The sequence below is a fragment of the Euprymna scolopes genome, chromosome 40, assembly GCF_053919585.1.
Source record: "Euprymna scolopes isolate OS-2025 chromosome 40, ASM5391958v1, whole genome shotgun sequence".
NCBI lineage: Eukaryota > Metazoa > Mollusca > Cephalopoda > Sepiida > Sepiolidae > Euprymna > Euprymna scolopes.
Genome location: NC_136521.1, coordinates 61,775,692 through 61,802,505, shown reverse-complemented (window position 1 = coordinate 61,802,505; position 26,814 = coordinate 61,775,692). Strand labels below are relative to the sequence as shown.

The 26,814-nt window shown below is 33.5% G+C and overlaps 1 protein-coding gene across 1 annotated transcript in view; it reads left to right on the top strand.

Annotated features, from left to right (window-relative positions):
• The window catches only part of LOC145265676 (sperm-tail PG-rich repeat-containing protein 2-like), a 1,924,518-nt gene extending 1,906,144 nt beyond the window's left edge, over positions 1–18,374 (top strand). Inside the window, exon 13 of the mRNA XM_080121737.1 lies at positions 18,193–18,374. Coding sequence (XP_079977863.1) covers positions 18,193–18,374 — 182 coding nt within the window. The remainder of the gene's footprint in view (positions 1–18,192) is intronic.
• Positions 18,375–26,814: the final 8,440 nt, after the last annotated feature.

Sequence of the window (26,814 nt, the reverse complement as noted above, 5' to 3'; positions counted from 1 at the left end):
TACGGGATCGTTCACAAGGGGAATTTACGAGGAACACTGTTTTGAGTTTTCGTTACTTTGTAGTTGCTTAAAAAAACTGGAATGGAATTTTAACGCTTTAACCTTTTCGTTCTATGTTTTCTACTGGGTGAAAACGCACCATGGACTTAACCGAACAGAAGGCTTATTCATGCCATTTTTTTTCGCTTTATTTCGTTTTGTAGTAGATTAAAAAAAACTGGAATGGAATTTTAACGTTTTTTTTGTTTTTCCGATTTCTTTCTTAAAGAAGTTTCACGCTTGTTCGCAGTTGTTTTTTTTTTTTGCCATTTTTTAAAAGATGTTTAACATCGTTTTTTTTTAATATTAAACAGGATTACTACTTCGCTTATTCTTTACTTTACCCCTCCCCCCACTTACACACACACCTCCAAACAACCGGGCAACGCTGGTTAGCCCCGCTAGTAAAAGATAAAGCTTTGTTCCCAAAACTTATCATCAAATGGTGGCTTCAATAATTTTTCAGACTTTTTTGCTGCAGGGATTTAAAATTTCCGTAGATTCTTCAAATTTCAGTATATTATTACAAATTATCATATGGGATGACTGACCAATTTTTATGGTGCAGGTTCAAAGGAATAGCTAGAGAAGGAATTGTACACCCTACTAAATCCTTATTGCTACAGCTGTTAAATTTGAAAAATAAAATCTGAACGTTGAATCACTTTAATAGATCGATATGCAATAAAATTGTTTTAAACTTGACAGAAATTCATCAGAAACGTATGAAATACTTCAGTCTTATCTCGACTATCTTGATGAATCCTGCATCAGGTTTTGTGTGGCTTAAGAGATTCAAGAACGCAGCAATGTGAGGGATGACAAAAGACATGAGAGGAGTAAGAATTTCAGAACACCAGTGTTGATTGGCCAAATAAAGAATTTTATGGATAAGAACCGTCGTTAGCTAAACATTTCGGTTTCGATTATCGGTGGTGGCGCACGAGTCGTGTTTTTTTTAACTTGTAAAATCATTCTTATATATTGGGTAAAATATAAGATCATAATAAATATGAAATCTGCATTAAGCAAAATATCATATTTAAGCGTATTTTATGACCGGGTAATGCTGGGCCGCCTGCTAGTTATTAATAGAACGAAATTGTTATGAAATCATTTCTAGAACCAAATTGTCATTAAATTCATAATAGAACGACATTTTCATGGAATTATAATTTTGTCAAGTAACATTGTTAGATATACGGTTGATACCACGAATCTTCTTGGATCACCGAAATTCAGCAAAGTTGCACCCTTTAAGTACCAAAATATGGAATCATTGGGGAATGCCAAATTCTGTAAGTGCTGTCCGCTTATTTTGGCCTGGTTTGCAAAGGTTCTAAATTTATTCTTTGGTCTCCAGAGGTTCAGTGGAATCAAGCAATGTCGATTCAGGTGAGGTAATGAGTGGGATTTTTTAAACTGTACATTACGACCATGTATTACCTACAGCTACTAATCTTGAAAACGCTGCTGTCAAACCTGACATAGTAATAAGGAATAAGTCAGAAAGAGTGGCAACCATGGTTGAAGTGCGTGCCCCAAATGATGGACACCTGAACCGCACTAAAACGGAGAAACAGACCAAATATTAAAGTCTCATGTATTATATGAAAAGAAACTGGAATCTTAGGGATATTTAAATCGTACCACTTATTATTGGTGCCACATGGCTTATGAAGAATAACCTGATATGTTATCTAACCAATATTCCTGGTGAACCAAGTGTAAAAAAATCCAAACAATTGCACTTAAAGGAACAATGAGGATACTAAAAAGCGCTCTCGGTTGGTATAAATAAAAGGCAGGGAATGTTCGCAGTTGATTTGGCTGCCCCATACCCAGCATTAAATCTTTAAAAAAACACAGTATGTATCGTTCTCTTTTGTGGTTAAACGTTTTTTTCTTCCAGGTCTATTAATAAAATTAATTCGGGGAAATATATTTCAAAACTATGAATCGTTTAATACATAATTTTTGTCGAAGGAATTTAAAACATTAAATAATTTTCTATTGTAACAGTTTACACGACCCCAAATTCCCCATAGCAATAAAACAGCGGAACTTTTTTTTTTATCTATTCAGAGTGAAAATATTAACTTGTTATCATCAACGCAAGTAAATATTGCAAATGGTCCACTTGTAAGAGTAACGTAGTTGATCATAGTCGAAGCGACTCGAAGACTCCCCTCATGTAATAATATGCTTCAAAGGTGTCTATACTTTCCGCCACTTATACTTGATCAGCCTCAGAAAAATGGTAAGGAGGCATTTTGTTGTTTTTGTTGTTGTCTTAGGAAGAGTCTTAGTGTTTCATCTAGAGACAGGGTACATTCTACTACATGAGCACCACCTGTAATTCAACTATAAGAGATTTTTGAATATCTCGATGGATAACCTCAGATAGTGTGTTTGACATTTATACATATATGTTTGTTGTAAATCGTCTAGTGATTGAAATGGTCGTTATTCATTTATCAATGTATAACGAGACACTTTGTTATAAACAAACTTGGTTTATTTAACAAACATTCATATATATATATATACACAATACGGCGGTGGAGATGGTGAAAGAGGTGTGGTTGTGAACATGACAGGCAATCCCTCGTCGTCTGTGTCTCGTTCTCCATATCTCCGTCTCTCTGCCTTGTTTTTGTTTACCATCTCACTTTTATGGACTTTCGACCTGGTAACCCATAAACGATTTGACGTCATTGATCAATATTTTGACCAGCTTGGCATTTGCTTTTTGTCTGACCCCCGACCGAATTACGTCATCTCCAGGTCATCATACTTCCCGGGGTACACTTTTGTCAGACTAGACATGAGTTCATTCGCACTTTGCCTCTCCATAATAGTATGACTGAGCGGATTTGAGTTTTAATTTCCCAGCATATTACGAAATGGTGTTACCATTATAGCAAATTAGTTTTGTATGTTAAGTAAACATTAAACTATTTACAATTAGTGTAATCTAGGGGGGAAAATCCTACTTCATGCACTTATACTCTTCGTTACGCCTTCTCCTTTTCTCTCATTCACCCCTTCTTTCTCTCTCTCTCTCTCTCTGTATATATATATATATATATATATATATATATATATAAGTCAAACACGGTAGTGTTTGAATATATGGTTAAGTGGCAGTTTTAGTCATTTAGAGCTCCTTTAAAGCTTTCCCGCTCACTCATTTTTGGACAACATTTCAAACAGTTATAACAGTTTAGAGAGCCTTCCCTGATATGTTGTGAAAAAGCTCCATTTTCGTTCCGTAAAATAAAAGTTATGATGAATTTTCTGGTGATCCAAATCGTAAAAAGAAGGTGAGCGACGCTTTTTATGACTGGTTTCCATAGCAACCACGTCGTTTAAGCGACTACTGTTGCTATTAATTCGAAAAGTGAAGTAACGTGAGAATGAAGGCATGGAAAGAAGATAATTGGGGAATTTTATTGCAAGCAGACGAGTGACGTACATTGTTATTACCTATGTATTTATGAGGCCAGAAAAATAAGACTGACATTAAACAAAGAGGAAGTGAATTTATTGGAAGCCTGAGAAATCAAGGATTACAATAGACAAATGTGAGCATAAAAATAATATGGTTAAGCTTAAACATGGACAAGTAAAGGACTACTTATAAAAACTGAAAAAAAAGACAAGATATTCTAGTAAAAATATAATAAATTCATAACTTAAAATAATACAGCATTAAGACTTTCTTTTTTGAATTCAATTTATAACATTATATAATCGATTCTTAATACGTTTCTCGGTAGTAAACGTAACGTTAAATTTCTTAAAAAATGAAATGTACTTTTCTGGTTATAATTATTATTTCACACACACACACACGCACGCACGCGCGCGCGCGCACACACACACACACACGCACACTGCTGTTCATATTTTCGCCTTAATTTTGTACTTGGGACGCACAACAACATTAGATCTGTATAAATGCAGCGTTTTATAAAAGGACCGTCAGACTCATTATGTCGTCTAGGTACGAATGTACAGAAACGATACGGAATTGTCCATTTATCTTTTGTCGCGCATGTAAACATCGCTTTTAATAACATGTATCAGGTGTTACAATCTGCCGTTCTATTTAACGACTGATCTTTTTTTTTTCTTGAAATAACGCTAATCCATTCCTTGGATTTACTTCATGGGGTTTCAAGAGCAGTCTCTCCCAGTTCCTAGTGCTAAGATATACACCCAGCATCCGCTCTAGATTTCCTTATATTTTTATTTCTTCATCTTTAATGATAGCCGTGGCGGTAAAAAAAAGAACACGCCCTCCTTCTCTATTCATTGAGACAGTTTTCCTCGCACGTCTGTTTTTAATAACCCACTCAAGGGGCGAAGCATGTCACGGGTCCAATCTCAATGGTATTATTAGCAAGAAAAAAAAAAAGAAAAAGTAAAGAATACTGCGAGTGGCAGCGAGTAAGCCCTACAGATGTGTCCCCCTTTTCATGGTTGCGACAGGAATGTTTCAATACCTGCCGAGAGGCTGCAACGCACTGCAAACTGCGCACCTGGTACCCGTTAAAAGCTGACAGCAGGGAAGGAAGGCGACCCTCTATACTCCCTTTTCCTATCCGTTGACAAAGATCATACTTGACATTAGAGATGCTCTGTGTTTTGTTATTGTGAAATTTAGCTTTGTTGGATTATTTTCAATCCAGAGAGCGCTGCTTGAAATCGCCATTTAAGGCGGTAATGATTTTTTTTTCACAGATGTATATTCTATACCAGTAAAAAGACATTTATTTGTATCCGTATCCGTTCGATTATTATAATTATTTCTTCACTTTGAGTTCTTAAACCAACCATCATGCTTACTGAAATGGACAAGAGATTTTCCATGGAGTCTAAGTGCTACGGGTTCTTCTCAAATATGCCAGACTCTTTGCGTCTTTCGATAACCATTGCAAGTCATAAGGCATTATCGTAAAAACCGTTTACCATTGATTTATCGTTCTTTTAAACTGTTACTGTTCGTCTTCAATTTTAGTTGTAGATGGCTTTTACAATGTTACTATATAATCTGCACGTTTCAAGTGGAGGTCTGTTTGGTGCTCGACGACTGCATTTAAAAAAAATATTCCTGATATTTAATGACCATTTTGCATTAGTCTAGTGTTAGAGTGTTCGTGTGTGTGTTTTAAATCCATTCTGGAATTAATCGCAGTTACTTAAAAGTTTCTACAACAGTTTGTGCCAGGTTTTCTTGAACTACTCGTAGTGTTCATCATATTATTGACAAGCCTGGGTGCCCGGCGTTGCCCGGGTGTTTAGAGCTGTGTGTTTAGCAAAAACAAAAAAGTGGTAGTAGGCAGAAAGGCTCGAAGCCGTATGCGAGGGAGGAAAAGAATGTGAAAAAAAAACGTGACGTCTTTGCCGTTGCATCCATCACCAAACCGGAAGTGGCGAAAGTTTAAATTAAGACTATTCAATCGAAAAGAGGGGATGATTTTCAAAAATATCGGCGAAAAAGCGACCCCTCCTTGTAGAAAAGCACTCAATTGAGGATGAAGATTTAATGGTTTGGGCAAATTTTTCGATATTTGTCGTCCAAATGGACGAGCTTCAAAACGATAACAATCTCATGAAAATCCGTCGCCTCTGTCGAACATTTAAGGCAGATATACACACATACATACATACATACATACATACACACATACATGATGATTTCAATGTCTTATCAGACGAGTGCCACTCCCTCAGACACTGAAAGTTCATGAGCCTGAAAATGACATTTAGTCCTACCGGCGAATTCACATGCTCAAGCAGACATGACACTGAAGACGGTCATTGGTATACCTACATATATATACACGCACGCACACATACATATGTACACATACATACACATACACACATACATATCACACACATATATTCATACATACACTATACATAATACGCATAGATACATACATACACACGTTCAAACATACACAAGACGATCATTGGCATACATACATACAAATATATACACGCATACATACATACATATCTATAAACATACGCTCATATATACCTATATACATACACAATGGATAATACACATACATACATATACATACCTACATGCATACATACACATATACATATACATCCACATATACACACATATACAAATAGATACACACATATACTTACACATAAATATACGTACACATATGAACATGTATATGCATACACTTACCTATATATATACATACACATAAATATATATGCATTCATACACATACACACATACATGCACATATACACATACACATATACATGTACATATACACATACATATACATACACATACACACATGCATAGATACACACATATGTGCATACATACACATAAACACATATATGCATATATACATATACATGCATACAAACATATACAAATGTATATACATACGCAGACATATATACACACATATACACATAGATATAAATACATATACACACATGTACATATATAAATATATATACACATATACATACATATATACATAGATACATATAATGGTGGCAGAGCAATTGTTACATGCATCCAGTATTTCAGGCCTACACACGTCACAGCTTTTTTTTATCACCACAGCGCTTTTTTATAGACAAATGCCTGAGGGAGTATCTATACAAAGATGATATTACAGAGTTTTAGCTTTGTACGACAACTAAATCTCTCTCGGCTCAAAATGTTGACATCCAGAAACAACAAGGGCAAGATAGTAGCAACAAGTCAAACTGCAGACCAGGTTAATGCGGGTACCGGTCTCCCGCTTTGCATTTTTCTTTTAAATCAGAGATTTGCTTCTCTTAGAAGGGTTTCCTTCACCACGGCTTACGGGAGCCCTCTCCACCACACACACACACACATGGAAATAAAAAACATGCATATACAGATGTATGCCAACATACATATGCATGTGCACACACATGCAAACATACACACGTAGAAGCACACGTATACACATATACATACACATGCATATACATGCGTACACATAATTCACATGAAGGAACATGAGGGAAAAGTCTTAAATACTCAATGATCAGAACGACGATGATGGTGATAGGCACGATTAAATGAGATTGACAAAAAAAGGGCACGGATTTACATCTCGTTCTTATTTTTACAAAGAAGTTTATCTATAAGACTAATGATGATGATGTGGACAATTTCACACATTATTTCTCAAATAAAATCGACGACCGAATCAAACGTAAACACAATACATACACACATGCATACATACATGCATGCATACATATATACGTACATTTAAACAGACAGGTGATATTTATATTATAGATGGTATACTTACTTTTTTATTGTTCTCTCGCAATTTTCATAGATTTAATCGTTTTTTTTTCTCTTTTTGCTACATTGAGCGAAATGCAATGAACTGCATGGATAACGGAACATTTTTTCCTTTTTCTGGACAATTATCTGACTATAATATTATATTTTCAGTGCGTACTTCCAGACGTATTCCTCTATTATGATAGTGACAGGATATTATTTTTGGGGCTTCTTCCTTTGCGAATAGGTCGTAGAAAACATTATTTAATAAATAAATAATTTTTGGTTTTCCTTTTTTCATTGTCTATCTATCTATCTATCTATCTATCTAACTATATGTGTGTGTACGTGTGTGTATATGTATGTGTAGTATATATATGTGCGTATATAAATGTGTGTATATATTTAACTGTATATCTATATATATGTGTGGGTATATATATTTATATATATGTGTATATATTTATATATATATATATCTTATTTATGATATTCCGAATTTTATTATTTATAAATATAAAAGCCAAAATGTTTGTGTGTGTGCGTTTTCGTGTATTTCCAAGAAAGTCCTTTTTCCTAGAACCGATCGGTCGTCTCACAACTTCTTAAAACTTTCTATATCGTGCTTAAATGTTAATATCTACGAGTTACCAACCGGCGTCGTATATCTATTTAATTTGCCAGACTTTACAAAGATAAATATTCAACAATTTTCGATCGCCGTATGTGCATAAAGCTCTTTCGTATAAAAAGAAGCAAACAGACTCGCACTAAATAAAACACTGACCCGCACACAAAGTTGACACGATTAATTCGTCAAAAACGGGCACCTGCCAAGTCGCACATTTTTTAAACTTTATTATTTTCCAACTGTCTGTCAAGGCTTCGTTTTTTAAAAAACAACCAGCGATTTTTGTTTTCATTTACCCCAAAACACACACACCTACAAACACCCGGGCAACGCCTAGTACCCCCCGCTAGTGTTTAAATAATTGAGAATTCGGTAATCATTCATATAGCAATACATTTTTATTCGGGATAAAGGGAATTAATTTTTAAGCTTCAAAATTACCAGCTTTGTAAGCGAGCATTCTCATATTATTTTCACAAAAATAAGACAACAAAAGTTGGATTGATAGCAACAAATAGTACATATTCATTCATTTCATATATATATATATATATATATATTAGTGGTGGGATGACTTCCATATATATCCTGATTCGGATATAATTACCGATTCCGTACTAAATTCCCAATTCCGATAAAATTGTCAATTCCTATTTCGAATACTTAAAAATCTCTGCATATTTAAAAGTAGAGTTGTTATTTTTATTCCTGAATACCGTAAAAAACGCATGTCAAATGTACATAATCTACCTGAAACATAAAAATACACTTGTGGCGAATAATCTCATAATTTTAGTCTTACTATTAATTAAAAATAAATTAATAAATAAATATAGTTTTTTTAATCATTACAACCAACAGTGGAAAATTTTCTCTTTAATTAAATGAAATAAAGATAGATACACAGGAATCGTTTTTTTCATCGAAATATATCTTTTATTTTGTCGATACCGATACCAATTCCGATGCCCCCAACAGTTTCAACATTTTTTATTCCCAATCATGCTTCTAATCAAACGTCCCAACATTCATATATGTATATATATATATATATATATATATATATATATATATATACGTGTATATGTATATATATGTGTCTCTATATATGTGTGTATGCATATATATATATGTATATTTATATATATATATTCATATATATATGTATGTGTGTGTGTGCATGTGTATTGTTATATATATGTGTATTGTGTTATGCTTCATTTAAAAATTTTTATTATTGTATTTACACCCCAACAGGCAAAGATTCATTTTGATGTAAGGGGCTAGTATTTAGCCTATAAATTCTAGCGAACCGCAACATATATATTTACATTACACTTGAACTTCTGCATGTCAGTACAGGAAGGGAAACAGGGACTAAGAAGGAAATTCCAAAGTCTAGTTGTACTAGGGGAGAAACTATTAGAGTAGAAGCCTCTGTCTAGAGGTGGGTTTTTACTACTTGCCGAGTTTGTCGGGGGTATTTACGTCGAGGGGGTAAAGAGACAGTACTTAGCCAGATCATCTACCATTAAAATACTTTTGAAGCAGGCAGAGGGATGGCAGTTCCGGATCTATTAGTTTGCGATTCTCTTTAACCCTGTCCGTGAATGAGAGACTAGACGCAGATTCACCAGCCCAAATGTCACAACAATATTCCATACACGGGTAAATGTTCGCCTTGTAGAGGTACAGGATACTTTCAGGTGTAAGTGACTTTCTATCATGGTAAAGAGAGACCCTTTCCTCGTAGAATCAGCGACAATGCCCCCGATGTATCAATTCCAACACTTGGAGTTTGAACAAAGTATTTTCAATTAATGTACCATTAACCATTAACTATTGGTGGTTGGGAAGGTTTCCTGTCATTACTAAACGAAAAGAGCCTAGGCTTGGCAGCATTGAATGTGATCATCCCTTTTTAGACTTGGTTTCTGTACGTACAGAGACGCACGTGCTAGCATAACATATAGCTTATCTATATCTCATTCCCTATCAAAGATGGTTTCAATCTGTCTCCCAGATCTACAGGACCAACAAAACTCACTTCTAGATCTAGTTCTGACCACAGTTCTCGATGATTGTGTAACGAATGCTCGTAACACACTCGAATGTTGATCAAGTTGTGATAATTGTAGAAATCGTCCTAAACTCTCGACTTAACTATTAACTATTGCTCAAAACGACAACGTACTATAAGAAGGCTGACTGTAAAACCATCAGGGATCTCATCTGAGATGATGCCGTTTGGGGAAATATCTTTTCACTTCCTGTAGAAGTTACATATGTATGTGTGTGTGTGTCTAATGTTATATCAGTGGCATGACAAAGCCACAAGGGGAGACAACCGAAGCAGAAAAGCTGAAGCTGGCTTACATGCCACTATATGTGCCAATGTAAGCAACTTTTGCCATATTTTCTTGTTTTAAACACATATGCTCTTTTTTTTTTTACAAATTGTCATAAAATTGTAACCATAAAATAGTATTATAATCTTCAAAACGCCTGAAATTTTCATATAGTAAAGATATGATTATTTCAATATTTAATTAGGCTACGAGCATAGAGATATCCCCCCACACACAAACACACACACACACACACACACACATATATATATTATATACATACCACCTTTTTTCAGAAATATTATAAGTTCTAAATCTTAGAATTTAACAAATGAAGCCTCGTTGGAAAGTTAATGACTTGGATTATGTAGTAGGATACGTGACATTAGCCTTTAAGGTTACTCATTAATGGGGTCGCCTACATTGAAAATTAAACCTTAATCTTCAATGGAATATTACTTTTACAATTTATTTTGCCCAGCACTCTATTCACTGCGCCAGTGAACCTTACCTCAGAAACCTAAAAATGTTTAGTGTTTTCCTGTTCTTATTTTGTAACGTGGATGTTACGCTCAAACAGTGTTCGTTACACTTTAAACCTTTCTAGGAACTCCCTACGCTGCCAAATACCGTCGTAATAGAACAGACAAACAAAAATGAATGAATCCGACTCAACTTTCTTTCTGTTTTAGCAAAAGGCATTTATTACCGTTTCCCTCAAAACAATGTCTGCTTCTTGTGTTATTTTCTTTAATTTTTTAATCTTTTTTTTACTGTTCGTACTAAAGCCCTGCCGTCTCGAGCGCAACTGAAAAGATTCTCGCTGCCATCACGAGACAATACGTCCATCTGGCTCGGTTGCATATTTCTTCTCTTCAATCACCTGCTGTCTTTTTATATTCTTTTCTTTTTCAAGCAAACCCGTGCACACTTGCTAATTTGCATACGTGTTTAAACGCTGCTGCAGTTAATACCCTCGTTAGTAATCTATTCTTCGGCTGTTGCGAATATTTTCACATGTGGTTATACGCGTTCTGTTACGATTTTAATTATGGTAATGATGTGTAATCGTTCTAAAAAACTGCTCTATTCGAGTAATATTCTTTTAGTATGTGTATTATTCTCAAACAGAGATACGTTATGATCATAGGAATGCAAGTCCTTTAGTTGTAAGTACGAGGTGCCACCAATAAACTTCCGGACTTTTCTTACAGTTATTTAAAAGTGTCGTAGACGCGTGAAAATTCAGTATTTTTTTGCTATGTATCATATCAAAAAAACTGTGAAATTTTATGATTTCAATCTCAAAGGAACAGCTAAATTAGGAATTAGAATACATCCTACTAAAGCCTGATTTTCACAGCTGGTGAATTTCAAAAATGCAACCCGGATGTGGGGACACTTTTGAAGAATAACACAATACAATTATGTTTCAAACTTTGAAAAATGCCAAATAACAATTATTGAATTCTTCAGACTGCTGTGGTATCATTTACATGAATCAAGCATCGGTTATTATTTGGAATAAAAGTGTCAAGGAATGCATGAAGTCTGTGAGGGATGACAAGGGTTCCGTAGGAGTAGGAAAGCAGAACACCAGAGTCGATTGTGCAAAAAAGAGTCTCATGGATAAGGGCAATCATGTGTCTATAAAGATAATAATTGCATTGTTTGATATAAATGATAGAACTGTTCACACAGTTATTAACGAGGAACTGAAGATTCGGAAGAATTGCGCAAGGGTTACCCCAAGAGTACTAATTTCAGATCTAGCAGTTCTAGCTGCTCTGTTGGCCTTCGATGAACACTAGGTTTACTGCTATGACCCAGAGAGGCTGTCTTTGAGACAAGTGAAGAGATGAAAGAGGCTTTCACGACACCCTCACACAAGAGGACTCCAATCCGTCCTTTAAGAAGTTGTTGGAACGGTACAAAAAGTGCATTGCAGCTGGGGGAGATTACTTCGAAACGGATTAGACTTTCATGTGTGTACTATGAATGAAATTGTCCATACGAAAAAAGCCTGGCAACTTGATTAAGGCATTTCGTAAATAAACATAAATATATCAAGCAATTAAGGACCTCTTTTTAGCAATGCCCTTTCAGACCAAAGATTTGTCCGGTCAGGCTTTTTAAATAATAAAACAAACTGATGTACTTTTTCAGGGTATTTCGAGGCAATAACAATCCTATATTTCTCATAATTTCAAAGGTTTCTCCAGGCAGCCTTGTTCTATGTGCCATATATCTCTTCCTCTTTCCACTCCCATTTTTCATGATTAATTGGAAATAATTTCTTCGCTAATTAATAAATCAACAACATGTTTAATTTGCCCCTGAGGATATTTGTATCAATCATTCTGATGTTATTTGTTTGACGGGCGTAAATATTTTCTTTTTTTTTTATTTTCTTCCTGACTCCTATGTTTTCTTGTTTTTCGACAATTTAGTAATAAGGATTTAAACACTCCTTTTGTTATTTTTCCTAAAATTCCTGGATTTACTTAAAAATTATATTAAAAAAAATGGCGCTGATTCTTAAACTGCACAAGTATCAAAATATTGTTACGCATGGAAACATATAGACAAATCGGTACATGTTTTATTTTTATTTTTATTTTTTTAATTTTTTTTAACTTTTGTAATTTCCGGAGTAAGCTACATTTTTTGATACCGTTTTCATATCTAATGATATTGTTATGTAATCCTTCGTATTATAAATTGTTAGGTGAAAGTACAGATGATAACATGTTAGTAATGTGTTTCTTGATAAGAATGCTAGTATTTTAGCACGGGGGTGTATAACGCAAGAAGGTCGCTTATACTTTTACATTTACAGTTAAATTGGAGGAATTTGCAGTTTTTTAAATTTTACCTGACTTTTTTTTTGTATTTCCGAAGTTTATGAACCATGCTGACAACGAAATGTTATTTGTTGACATGCCTAAATATTTTCTTTCTTTTTTTATTTTCTTATTGACTCCTGTGTTCCCTTGTTTTTCGAACGTTAGTATTAAAGAGTTAAACATTTTTTTTTTGTTATTTTTTGATATTTTTCTTAAAACTCATTATTTTGTTTCATGATTTTTTTTTAAATGAGGATTAAAATGTTGCATTATTTGGACAATTCAAACTACTACTCTCATCTTGAGTGTTTTTCGCCCGACGTTTTGGACGATGTAACCTCGGCCTTCTTTAGTTTTTTTTTTGTCAAAATCTTTATTGTTTTTTTTCCGTCGACTTCGGGAATCGGCACGGAATTTAGAATGAAACCATTTTATTTATCCATTGTGGATAGCATGAGGAATTTACACTCATAATCAAATATGGTATCGATGAAGTTCAATTCAAATTTATGAGCAGAATAAGCGTGATACATTGAAGTTTACTTATCGTGCTGAAATGACAACCATATTATTTAGAAAACAATTATAAACTGTTATGTAATATTTGCTTTGGTCTACGGATTTAATAAATGTAATATACCGTAAAATGTGCATTTTACGAAAAATGTTATTAAAAATAAACATGAGACTAGTTCCTAAATTGCACAAGTATCAAAATATCGTTATGATTGAAAACTTTTAGATAAATCGGTACATGTTTTCTTCTTTTTTTGTACTGTGGCAATTTCTGGAGCAAGCTACATTTTTGATACGGTTTTCATGTTTAATAATATTGTTATGTAAAACTTTCGTGCCATGAATTATTAATGGAAAGTACAGATTATAACATGTTAGTTATATGTTTCTTAATAAAAATAACTAATATTTCAGTACGGGGCGTAAAACGCCGTAATGTAACAAATACATATACATTTACAGGTAAATTGGAGTTTTTAAACTAAAATGGCATTTATTTTTTTACTTTTCCGAAGTGTATATAGTGTGAAGACAACGAAATGTTATGCAGTATTGTTTCCTAGGAATAGAAATAAAAAAACGCCACAAAGAAATAAATTAAATCACGGTAAAACAGTCAACTTTGGCTTGAAAGTAAGCAACACTGCAATTTACGGCATGTGATGAAATAAAAATGTCATTATTAAGGAACCTATCAGTAACACGTAAACTATTGTATATTTTCAGTAAAAGGTTCAATAAGAAAAAGATACCTAAAGAATGAAATTGTACATAAAAATATTATAAATTATAGCACGGTAGGTAAAGTGCACAAGACGCTAAAGGTGTACGAATGTAAACTTACATATACAAATTTGGCGTGAATTGGCGTTTATATTCAGCCGGTTAAAAAATCGAACCGTATATTGCTTCACATTTAGTGTATCCGTTTTCTCTGCATTGCTCTCTCTTCTAAAAATGTAATTATCTCATATATATAGTTTCCCCGTAATAATGTTTGTTTTTTATATATATATATATATATATATATATATATATATATATATATATATATTTACATATTTATATATATGTATATATACATATACATATTTATATATGCATATACATATATTTATTTATATACACATATATATATTTATTTATATATATAATTATATATATACATATACATATATTTATATATACATATATTTATATATATACATATATTTATATATACATATGCATATATTTATATATACACATTTATATATATATACATACATTTATATATACATGTGTATATATATATTTACATATATACATATATATTTATATATATACATATACACGTATATATTTATATATATATATATATATATTTATATATATACATATAAATATATGTATATATGTATATACAAATGTATATATAAATATATACGTGTATATGTATATATATAAATATATATGTATATATGTAAATATATATATAAATATACATATATATATATATATATATATATTTATATATATACATATATATTAATATATAGGAAGTGAGGATGCATGGCTGTGGAAATCCTTTTACCCGAATACGATGCCCACCCTGTTAAAATATTCCTTTTATTGTAAAAATCTAATGGATAAACATCTGAAAAGTTGGTGGGGATAAGATATTTTTATGGAAACATTAATCATAAAATTGCCAACTCATCAATGAAACAGCTGTAATGGAAAAAATCCAGGAAATAAACGATGGTTATAAAAAAAGAAAACGTGAGTCTTTGAATTTTCAACAAAATTTTGCACTATATATGCTCTGTCCCTATTAAATAGACACAAGGAGCTTAACTCAAAGTTAACGGTGAATGGTTTTAAAATAACAATCAAGACCCGTTAAACGAAAACGGTATACATTGAAAGTAACGACATTTCAAAAACAAAATTTAAAAGTATAAAAAGTAATATATATATATATATATATATATATATATATATATATATTCATTTTAAATGTGGAAATTGATGAATCAATTACACAGGTAAGAAATTCATTTTTTTAGTATGAAATGTTATAATTGTAATTAAGAATAGGAAATTGGATCAAATATTTGTAACATGTCTTCTTCCTAATATTAAGGGAGGTGGTGTTTCATCAACACTCTGTGGAGACATGATGTAATATACTGTTTTGTTTTTAAATCCCCAAAACAGTGTTTCATGGTAAACAACTGAGGATCCCTTGAAAAATAAATTATTCGTACTATAAATAATTCGAGAGCGAGTTGATGCAGTGATTGCAGGTGATTAAATAACTTACTGGCTAGATGGTTTTCTAACGAATGATAAAAAATATCTGTTTGTATACTTTTAAAGGTTAAAAACATCAAAGACTATATATATATATATATATATATATATATATATATATATACATATATATATATATATATATATATATATATATATATATATATATATATATATATATATATATATTAGTGCTTGGACGATTAATAGCATTCGGAATTTAGGATCGGAAAATCGGAGCTTTTTGGAGAATCAAAATCGGGAAAATTTGAACCTATTTTCCGATGACAAACCAATTCCTTTTATTGTCGATTTTATTTTGTTCTCATAAAACGTCTTCCATTGCTTGTAGTAATAATAAAATAATAAATATTCATTGATTGAAACTTCCAGTAAGAGTAAACTCTCTAGATTACTTTCTCACAAGTGTGTGCTTTACGTTAGAGAAAATACATGTACATTAAAGATGTGCTTTTACAGTAATCGGGACAAGTTCATTTTCTTTTTCATTTTACTTCGGTCAAATTTATCAGAAACCAACGGCACGCTTCCTGTCTCTAACACTTTTTCTCTACATGCGATACGTAGATATTCGAATATTAAAGATATTTCCTTCACATCTCGAGCACTAAGTTAGAAAATAAGTTGAGAACATAGTTACTCTCTCCCCAATGTACCATTTTACTATGTTATAATATACGTTTTTTAGTAATCTGGATTTACTGGATTCCAGGACGAGAATGAATCGTGTTTTGGTAAAGTAAATGGGTATATTTACTTGTGGCAACATCAGTTAAATAAGATGCACCGTTACCCGTAAAATCCATTTGTGGATTATAGCCATGCCTTCGAGATTTTAATTGGGCCGCGAAAATAATGTGATTTTGAATAACTAGCGGTTTTCCCGGTCATAAAATACGCTTACATATAATATTTTAATTTGCCCAGGTTTCATATATATTATTAGAGATTATTGATTTCTAAAATAAGCAACCGTATGTGGGTTCCATCAGCTAAAATCGAAACCAAAATCGAAACCAGCAGCATCGAAACCTGGTAATGTTACCACTGTACCAATGCGACACACATATGCACCGATTAGATATGAAAAAAGTAAACTAAGATGAATATAAAAAAATGTATAACGATTCTTTTCAATTTTGACCCCTTCTTGACCCCTTAAAAACTATTTAAAACGGCTAGAGGCCCATAGAGGAATATTACCCAAAAAGTCCAATCATTTAAGGCCCCTAGCGCCACTCCGTGACTTTTAATTTCGGAGGAGATAGAGTTTCACAATACGGAGACAGAAAGACAGACATTTACTCGTTTGTATATCACATTTGTCAGGGTTTACATGTAGGGAAAAATACCCTCATGCCAAGTTTTTCTGAGAAATTCATGTAACGAATGCCCTTAGGTACTCAAGGATAGTGTCCAGTAGGCATTCAAGCACTATTTCGCCTGTTTTTATGTGAATATATATATGTTCGTGTTTATATGAATTTGTATATGTGTGTGTTTATATGAATTGGTGTGTCTGTTTATATAAATTTGCATATGTGTGTGTGTTTATATGAATTTGTATGTGTGTGTGTTTATATGAATTTGTGTGTGTGTTTATATGAATTTGTATGTGTGTGTTTATACGAATTTGTATATGTGTGTTTATACGAATTTGTATATGTATGTTTATATAAATTTTTATGTGTGTGGTTATATAAATTTGTATATGTGTGTGTTTATGGGAATTTATATATGTGTGTGTGTTTATATTATTTTTATATGTGTGTGGTTATATGATTCTGTATGTGTGTGTGTTTATATGAATTTGTATGTTTTGTGAATTTGTATATGTGTGTTTTATATGAATTTGTATATGTGTGTGTTTATATGAATTTAGATATGTGTTTATATGAATTCGTATGTGTGTATTTATATGAATGTGTATATGTGTGTGCTTATATGAATTTGTATATGTGAGTGTTTACATGAATTTGTATATGTGCGTTTTTATATGAATTTTTATATGTGTGTTTATGTTAATTGTATATGTGTGGATAACAGAATAAACAAACATAAAATCTTTGTTACAATATGGCATTGTTGCTCTGTATTTTCGAATACCATATTATCGATTGGCACATGAATAGCAAGAACAGTCTCACTTCTATCTGTTATTTACAGGTAACCTCTGTCTTAAACCTGATGCGGTAAAGGATACTGACATTGGCCGAGGCATGGACGGCGGATCTTTACCGGAAATGAGTCTTGGCCCCATAATTAAGGAACCTGCAACAAAACAACCCGCGGAACTACCGAGCAGATTTGTTGACCAGCTGAATCGCTTCGGCTCATTTGCTCCCTGATATACTTCGCTGGTATTATTCGACACCGCTTTCAATAACGAATTAATGGCTACTTCAGGGTTTTATGGGAGGGGGTCGGTCGGATGGCAGATCGCGCAAAACAGGCTTGGATGACTACAGCATTCCCAGACGAGCTATCAATTTTAATTATCTCGACAACTGTTGGCTTGAGCCGGAAAGTTGATCGGCAATACCATATAAGGTGTACACTCTCCGTTGTTGATTCCGTAAAGCACCGGATTCATTGATGTAACTGGAGAGCTGGTCAGAATGAGAAGGATCACTCAAGCATGGCCTAATATTTCAATAACAGGGCAATTAGAATTATCTGTACGTATATACTTATCATATAGCCTTTTCATCCTAGTTCAGTCTCTCTCTCTCTCTCGCTCTCTCTCTCTCTATCTATCTATCTCTTTCTATGTGTATTTTACGAAATCAAGGATGACTATGACTGGGTTCGAATCTACTGACAAGCATGATATTTTTTTAACATATCTACACTGATAATTGCGAAGGCATGTCACACTGATGCCTGTAGATTTAAAAAATGTATAACAGTTATTTAAAAATATTAGAGTTTCAGATTCCTTTTCATAAACATTAATTTTTGGACCTGTATAAGTAATTAGGATGAAAAGCGGTTAACTTCATCTCAAATGCAGCATTTGGTTCGTTGATTACTCCTTATTAATGTTTACTATTTATATCCGCACACAAGGCATCTTTGGGTACTTTATTTTATTTAGTTGATGTTTTAATTGCCGGTGGCATTTGGCAAGGTTCGCTAGACTACGAACTCTAAAAGTGGCTTTTTGACTGGATATTGATCTCCATTACAGAAATAATAACTTCATTCACTGATGATTGCGTAAACATAAAGCACCAACGTGTGTGAGTTAAAAAAAATAATGGTAAATATTTATTTTAAAATATTATATATATATGTATATATGCATATATAAATATTATATATATATATGTGTATATGCATATATAAATATTATATATGTATGTATATATATATATATATATATATATATATATATAGTATGTATGTTTACGCAACATTCTATACTTTAATCAAACAGTTAACAAATAATTTTACTGCTTCATTATATCTTTTTATTATTTCAATATTTTCTAATGATATTTTTGTGTTAGAAAAAAATATTGTATGTTCCTGTGACGATCCAAGACAGTTATCACCCCCCCCAAAAAAAAATAGGGAAAACCAGAGTATTGCAATGAAGGAAGATTAGTTGTTACTCAGGTTGGATTAAAAGAATTTAACCAAATCTTGCGACAAAGAAAAAAGTAAATATTATTTTAGGTATTTTACAATCAGTCAGTTAGTTGCTTGATGTTAAGGTCCCGTCCAATCCACACCTGTTGAAAGATTTTGGGACTTCGTTATCAACAAGCAAGTCGTAACGTAGAAAAAAGAAGAGAAATTACGAAATTCCTCAAATGAATCGACATTAGTGTGCTTATATATCTACATTATATGAACCATCTTGAAAGAGACTGTAAACTGCTTAATTTTTTTCTATTGCTTAACTTTGGAATTTAAATTGTCGAAGATTCGTATATATTACTAGCATGGGTGCCCCGCGTTGCCCGGCTGTTTGGCGGTGCGTGTTGAGCAAAAAAAAAATAAAAATAAATAAATAAATAAATTAAAAAAAGAAATAATAATAATAAATGGTTGTAGGTAGGCAGGCTCGAACCCGTATCGTGAAGGAGGGAAAGAACGTAAGTGACGTATGTTTATATTATGGCTAGACAAGCAATATTTGTCGTCCGAAGAGTCGAGCTTTCAAACGATATATATCTTGGGAAAATCTGCTGCCTCTATCGAAAATTTTAGGTATACATACATACATACATACATACATACATACACTTATGAGCAAAAAAAATGGGCCAAACAAATTCTATACATTTTATTGCATTAAAAGCTATATTGAACAAATAACAATTGAACAATTGAACTTAAACGAGACTAATAACACAGAACAAGACATTTACTTTAATAAATGCTTAGTATGGAATCGCATTCCCTTTTTATTTCTTTAAATGATCAATCCTTTTAGCATGCCCTCAACCAAAGTAAAACAATGTGAAGAGGAGATGATATTCGATTCGCTTTGCGCAGCTTCCAACAGTTTGGCCTTGTTCCAAAAAGTTCTTCCAGCCAATGCACGAGAAAATATGAACCAAATATTCTCGATTGGGTTTAAATCGGGGCTTTGACAGGCCGAAATATACCAATTATTGAATTATCAGAAAACCACTTTTTGTGACTTTAGCAGTGTGTACAGGGGCATTATCATGTTGAAAAATAATGTTCTGGGATATTCCCAGCTTCTGGATACTTGGTAACACACCTGTTTCTAATATTCAAATGTATTCCTTTGCATTGAGTGACTTTTCACATTGAATATTTTCCCAACTCCTGCTGCAGTAAAAGTTCCACATACCATTATCCTTCCGTTCCCGTGTCTAACTGTCGTTTTTATACAAAGTGGGGAAAATCTTTCTCTAATTCTTCGATTGCACCATTCGGGAGCATCGGGAGCATCACTAACAAGACGCAATCTTGATTCATCTGACCAGAAAATATTCCTGAACTAGTCTGTATCTTTCTTATCCTAACACAAGAAACATCTTTTTCTATCATTGCTGTTCTTCTTAGATAAAAATGGCTTCTTTGCACACCTTTTAGAAGAAAATCCCATTTCTTTCATTTGCCTAGATATGGTATACCTAGAAAGAGATTTTCAAGCGCCTGTTTTGAATTCTTTGCTATGGTCAACATAAGTTTACTTTGAATCCTTCAAAACAGTTAATTTAAGCCTGTGGTCGTCCTTCAAAGTGGATATCTAGGGCGACCAGATCGAGATTTCCCTTTTTACCACGCATTCGTCTTGGGACTTTTGACCAATTCGCTTCACTACAGAAAGAGATTTTTTCACTTTTTCTTTTTTAAACATATCAAAAATCTGCTTGTAAGTGATTTTGGACTACCTTAATCCTGCAGTTCATTTTTTTATATCCTCGCCAAGATGCTGCCTTACAACTTCTAGAATTAATTTTTCCACTTTTTCTGCTATAATAACAACGATCTGCAAAATATAAATTTTCAGTTAAAATTAACAAAAATTCATTGAAAAATATTGAAAAATCGATTTCTTCTTTCTTTCACTCTTGGCCCATTTCTTTTTTTTTTTTTTTTTGCTCGTGAGTGTACGTACATTTAAACAGACAGATGAGATTTATATCATAGATAGGTTTTCTAAGAAAGAAAAAAGAAGGATTATGGTAAGAGGTTCTTTTTTGTAAATTTCTAACCAAATATGTAGTCTATATCTTTCACTAGTTAGGCATTTTCGTGCTGTTTAAGTGTATGTATAACTGACGTAACCCCGCCGAAGCTCATAGACAATATTTCTAAGTTGAAATCTCCTGTCGATGACTCTCTCGACAAACGAATTATTTCTGATTTTCTGGAATATATAGAAACAGGACCCTAGGAGAGGGTGAAACAATTCCATATTATTCACGAACCTTCCCGATTCTTCGTCTAATAATCTTCAATTGACTAAATCAAATAAGCAAAAAACGTGAGCGAGATTAAGACAAATAAAATATATAAATAAGACAATTCCAGAAGATCGCCGACAAACGCGGGCACAAATTCAGTTGGACGTCACTAGAACAGAGCTAAATGTTCCAGGAACAACTCTATAAGTCTAAGTATCGCAACGACAGATTAATTGCTCCTATTTACTTTTCTCCCCACGGGGACATATTTTAACAGAAGGTCGGCTTTTGATGTGGATAAAATCCAGCTCCAAAAAAAGGGCACAATGTATAGATACAAAGATTAAACTTGCCTCAGTCATGAAGCATTTCTCCTCCATTGACCGAGAATACAAATATGAAGTGGCGCATTTCAACAGACAGTACACTGATATCTTGGCCAGAAAGCCAAGTACGATAGAATAATAGCTTCTATTTACTTGCTTCCTCATGAAGGCAGAGTTAGACATAAGTCAAATTTTAATGTAGGGAAAATTCAGCTCTCCCAAAAGGGCACATTGGATAGAAACAAAAATTAAAATTGTCTCAGTCACGAAGGATTTCTCTTCCATCAATTATTGCTTCTCCACTATCTGAAAACAGATATGTGAAGCGTAGAATCAGGACAGATACTACACTGTGATCTTGCTCCGAAGGCCAAATACTGCAGAGTATTTTTTTCTATTTACTTGCCACACTACAGGGGCAGAGTTAGGCACAAGATAGGTTTTTAATGTGGAGAAAATCTAGCTCCCCCAAAAAGGCCACACTGGATAGCATGAGAAATAAAAATTGTCTCAGACTAGAAGGATTTCTCCACTGACCGAGGACAGAAAAGGTGAAATGCAGTATAAAAACAGATACTACACTTTTTTCTTAGGCAAAAGGCCAAAATATTGTAACCGGATTAAAAAAGTGTATCGCTATACATTTTTTAAAAATAATATTACTGGTTGTATACTAAACTAGCCTGGGAACCCGGGTGTTTGGAGGCGTGTGCTAAGAACAAAAATAAATAAATAACTAAAAGTGGTAGTAGGCAGGCTCGAACCCGTACCGCGGAGGAGGAAAAGAAAGCGAAAAAAAAGTTACGTCTTTACTGTTGCGCCCATCTTTTAACTAGACGTTCAAAAGGTTTAAATAAGGGCTAGACAATCGAAAAAGTGGGATGATTTTTGGAAATATCGGCAAAAAAAGCGACCCCTCTCTGTAGAAAATGCTTAGTTGGGGGCGAAGTAAAAAATGTTTTGTGCCAATGTTTCGATATTTTCCGTCCGATGTATCGGGCTTCAAAACGATACCAACCTCATGAAAATCCATCGCCTCTGCCGAAAGTTTTAGGCATACATACATACATACATACACACATTTAAACAGACAGGTGATATTTATATTATAGAATATTTTATCAATTACTTAGGTCGAATTTGCGAATCAGTACCGAATACAGAGCAAAAGTATTTTTAATGGCGGTGTGTAACATATTCTCACCCTGTATGACATGCCCGGTTAAAAATATGTTTTTCAATCATTCTTGTTATTATCGTATGTGGTCAGGATTGAACCTCAGTCAAAATAATTGAAAAAAAAATCAATTTTTCTCGTTAGAATTTTGTCCTTATATATCATTTTTCTTTCTTTTTAGTCGTGTAATATTTATGAAAACGCTGTTAGGCAATGCAGCGTGTTTCCGTTCTCCGTTTATATCAGGAGTATCAGTGTCCGTCATAGGCCATTACCTATACTAAATGGTCTAAAAATCCGTCTGGCTGTGATCACCCGCTTTCCTGATTAAGTTAGAACCTTTTTTTTTTTAGACAAACATATATTCCTTACTCAACGACCCTTGAACCGTTCAACCAATGTTGGTTCATTCTACATTAGATAAATAAAAAGATGGATAAGTCTGCAAATAGTTCGACAGTCTCAACACTATCGAAGCTTTAAGGAACTGCAACCTAATCAACAGACAGCCTACTCACATTTCGACACGTCCAATTTGCGTGAATTAAAAGATTTTAGAATACAGTGAGCTGTTATAATGGGCCTTTTTTCTATTGTTTCGTCTCTTTTTCCCCTTCTGGCTACCTCTCTCTTTTGCCTCATTAGCTTCTCTGTCCGTCTCGCTTTTTCCCCCTCATTTTCTCCTTCTCTCGTGTTCCTCTTTTGAAGGGAAATCATTGAATTTCTTCCAGCGTCGATCGTCTGTTATTTTCAGTGAATTTATTGCAATAAAAACCTTCTCCTCAGCCGTGGCTCTTTCTCTTTCAAATTCCATTCCTCTCTTTACCTATTACCTACTATCTGCATTCTCTCTTTTTCTATCTACATGCCACTCTACTCTTCTTTTACTTCCTTCTCTCCCTCTCGCTCTCTGTCTCTCTTTCTCTCTAAATATATATATATGTGTGGGGTGTGTGTGTGTATCAAATGTCAAAACATTGTTAGTTCACTGCCCGCATAGCAGCAGCCAAATAGCGCAACGGTTAGAAGCCATGACTGTCGTTTTGGCGATTGGGTCTCGATCCTGGCTTGAGGTAGTTGCTTGTCTAGCCGGACTGATGAGCTGTGAAACAGCTAAACAGTTCTGTATGCGGATGACTTTATATATATATATATATATATATATATATATATATATATATACTTGTTTATTGTTATATAAACATGCTCACATCCCGCTGCTACAAACAGCCACTTGTTTCAATCAAACAACAAATATCATCAGGCAGCGACTTGACTATTCAAATGTTCAATGAATAATGGGTTATTCATTGAACATTTGAATAGTCAAGTCGCTGCCTGATGATAGCTGTTGTTTGATTGAAACAAGTGGCTGTTTGTAGCAGCAGGATGTGAGCATGTTTATATAACAATAAACAAGTATTATCAGCTCTGTTTATTGAGCACTACCTAACAACCTCGTTGAATTCACTCGTCCATTACTTTTGAATATAAAAACCCGAGTATATATATATATATATATATATATATATATATATATATATATATATATATATATATATATATATATATAGATCGTCTCTTATTGTTTCCTCGTATTTTCTGTCTACCTGTTGCTTTCGGCCCGGCATTTTAGACTGCCTTTCTCTCTCTCTCTCTCTCTCTCCCTCCCCTTTTCTCTTGTCTCTCTTTCTCTATCTCTCTTTATGTCTTGTCCTGCATTTCTCCATCCTATTCTCTCTCTACCTGTTGCTTTCTGTCTGGCACTTTACATTGCCTTTATCTATAATTCTATCTTCCCCTTACATTCTCTCTCTCTACATTTTTATTTCGCCGCTTTTCTTTCTCTGCCTTTCGTATTTTCTCTCACACTCTTTTTTTATTCTCTGAAACAGTCTGCATGCATTCTCTCTATCTGCACGCACCTGTCGCTCCCCATCATCTTACGTTTACATTTTCTCCTCATTTTCTCTCTTATTTATTTATCTTTTTCTCCGTTTTCTTTCTACCTGCCTCGTCGCATTATCTCTCACATTCTCTGTTCCTTTCTAACTGTCTTTACATATGCTCTCTCCACACACACACACACACACACACACACACACACACACACACACACACACACACACAGACACACGCACATATATATATATAAGTACTAGTAGTAAATAAAACATGTTACTTTAAAAAAGAGTTAAAAACATATTAAATTTTTAAAAGGAAGCACAAAACAAATGGGTTGCCCTTAATCCGCGGAGTTTCGAAGAAATACATTCCTTCTCATCAAGGGTAGGATTTAGCCAAATGTGGGATCGGATTTTACTTGCAAATGTATTCAATGAAACTACAAGTAAGTCATAGATCTTACTGGTAACAAAAAGTTAAGCAGAGGGAAGAAGGCGAAGAAAAAAGTGGATAGTCTGGTGAAGGGTAACATATCCAATAACGGTAAAATCCTAAAATCAAAATCCAAAAAAGTTGGTTCAGTTTCCCTTTCCACAAGTAAAATCCAAGGGAATCGCGTTATTAGAAGATGGTCCAAAGTAATCCAAAAGGCAGAAATCCGTGGAATAATTCACAAATGCGGGCAAGGAAAAGATGTGCGTAGAAAAAGAATTTAAATCGACTGTCAAGGCTGGGCTAATATTAGGAGAATATATATATATATATATATATATATATATATATATATATATATATATATATGCATATATATTTATGTATGTATATTTTTATTTGCTGCTGACTATCTTGCTCTTGCTTGTTGCTGGATCTCAACTTTTTGAACCGAGAGAGAGACTTAGCTGTCGTACAAAGCTAAGACTCTGTAACATCATCTTTGTATATATACTCCCTCAGGCATTTGGGCTCATGGATTTTAAATGTCTGAGGGAGTGTCACTCGTCTGACAAGACGTTGCAATCATCATCATCATGTATGTATATATATGTATGTATGTATATATATATATATATATATATATATATATATATTCTTAATTCCAAAAGACGGTTAAAATAGACAAGTTAATTTAGTAAACAAGTATAAGGTGATTAATATGGCATTGCGAGACAGGAATCTACAAAATGGAGGCGGTCAAAGTTCGCCAAAAAGATTTGACGTTTTTAACGATTCCTTGTATCAACATATGGTTTTTGAATCGTGATTGACAGATTCCATTTTTTTTAATGAATTTTGGAATCCACTTCATGAAGTACCTCAAACCACTATATATTATAAATGCTGGCCAATAGCAGAGTCTAAAGTTGCAGAGAAACGGAGACCTATAGGTATTACCTTACCCTGTTTAATCGTGGATGGAACGTGTTGGTTTATACGAATCTGCAACCATAAAGCCGTTCGCCCTCTATAAACAGCATAATACTGGCAT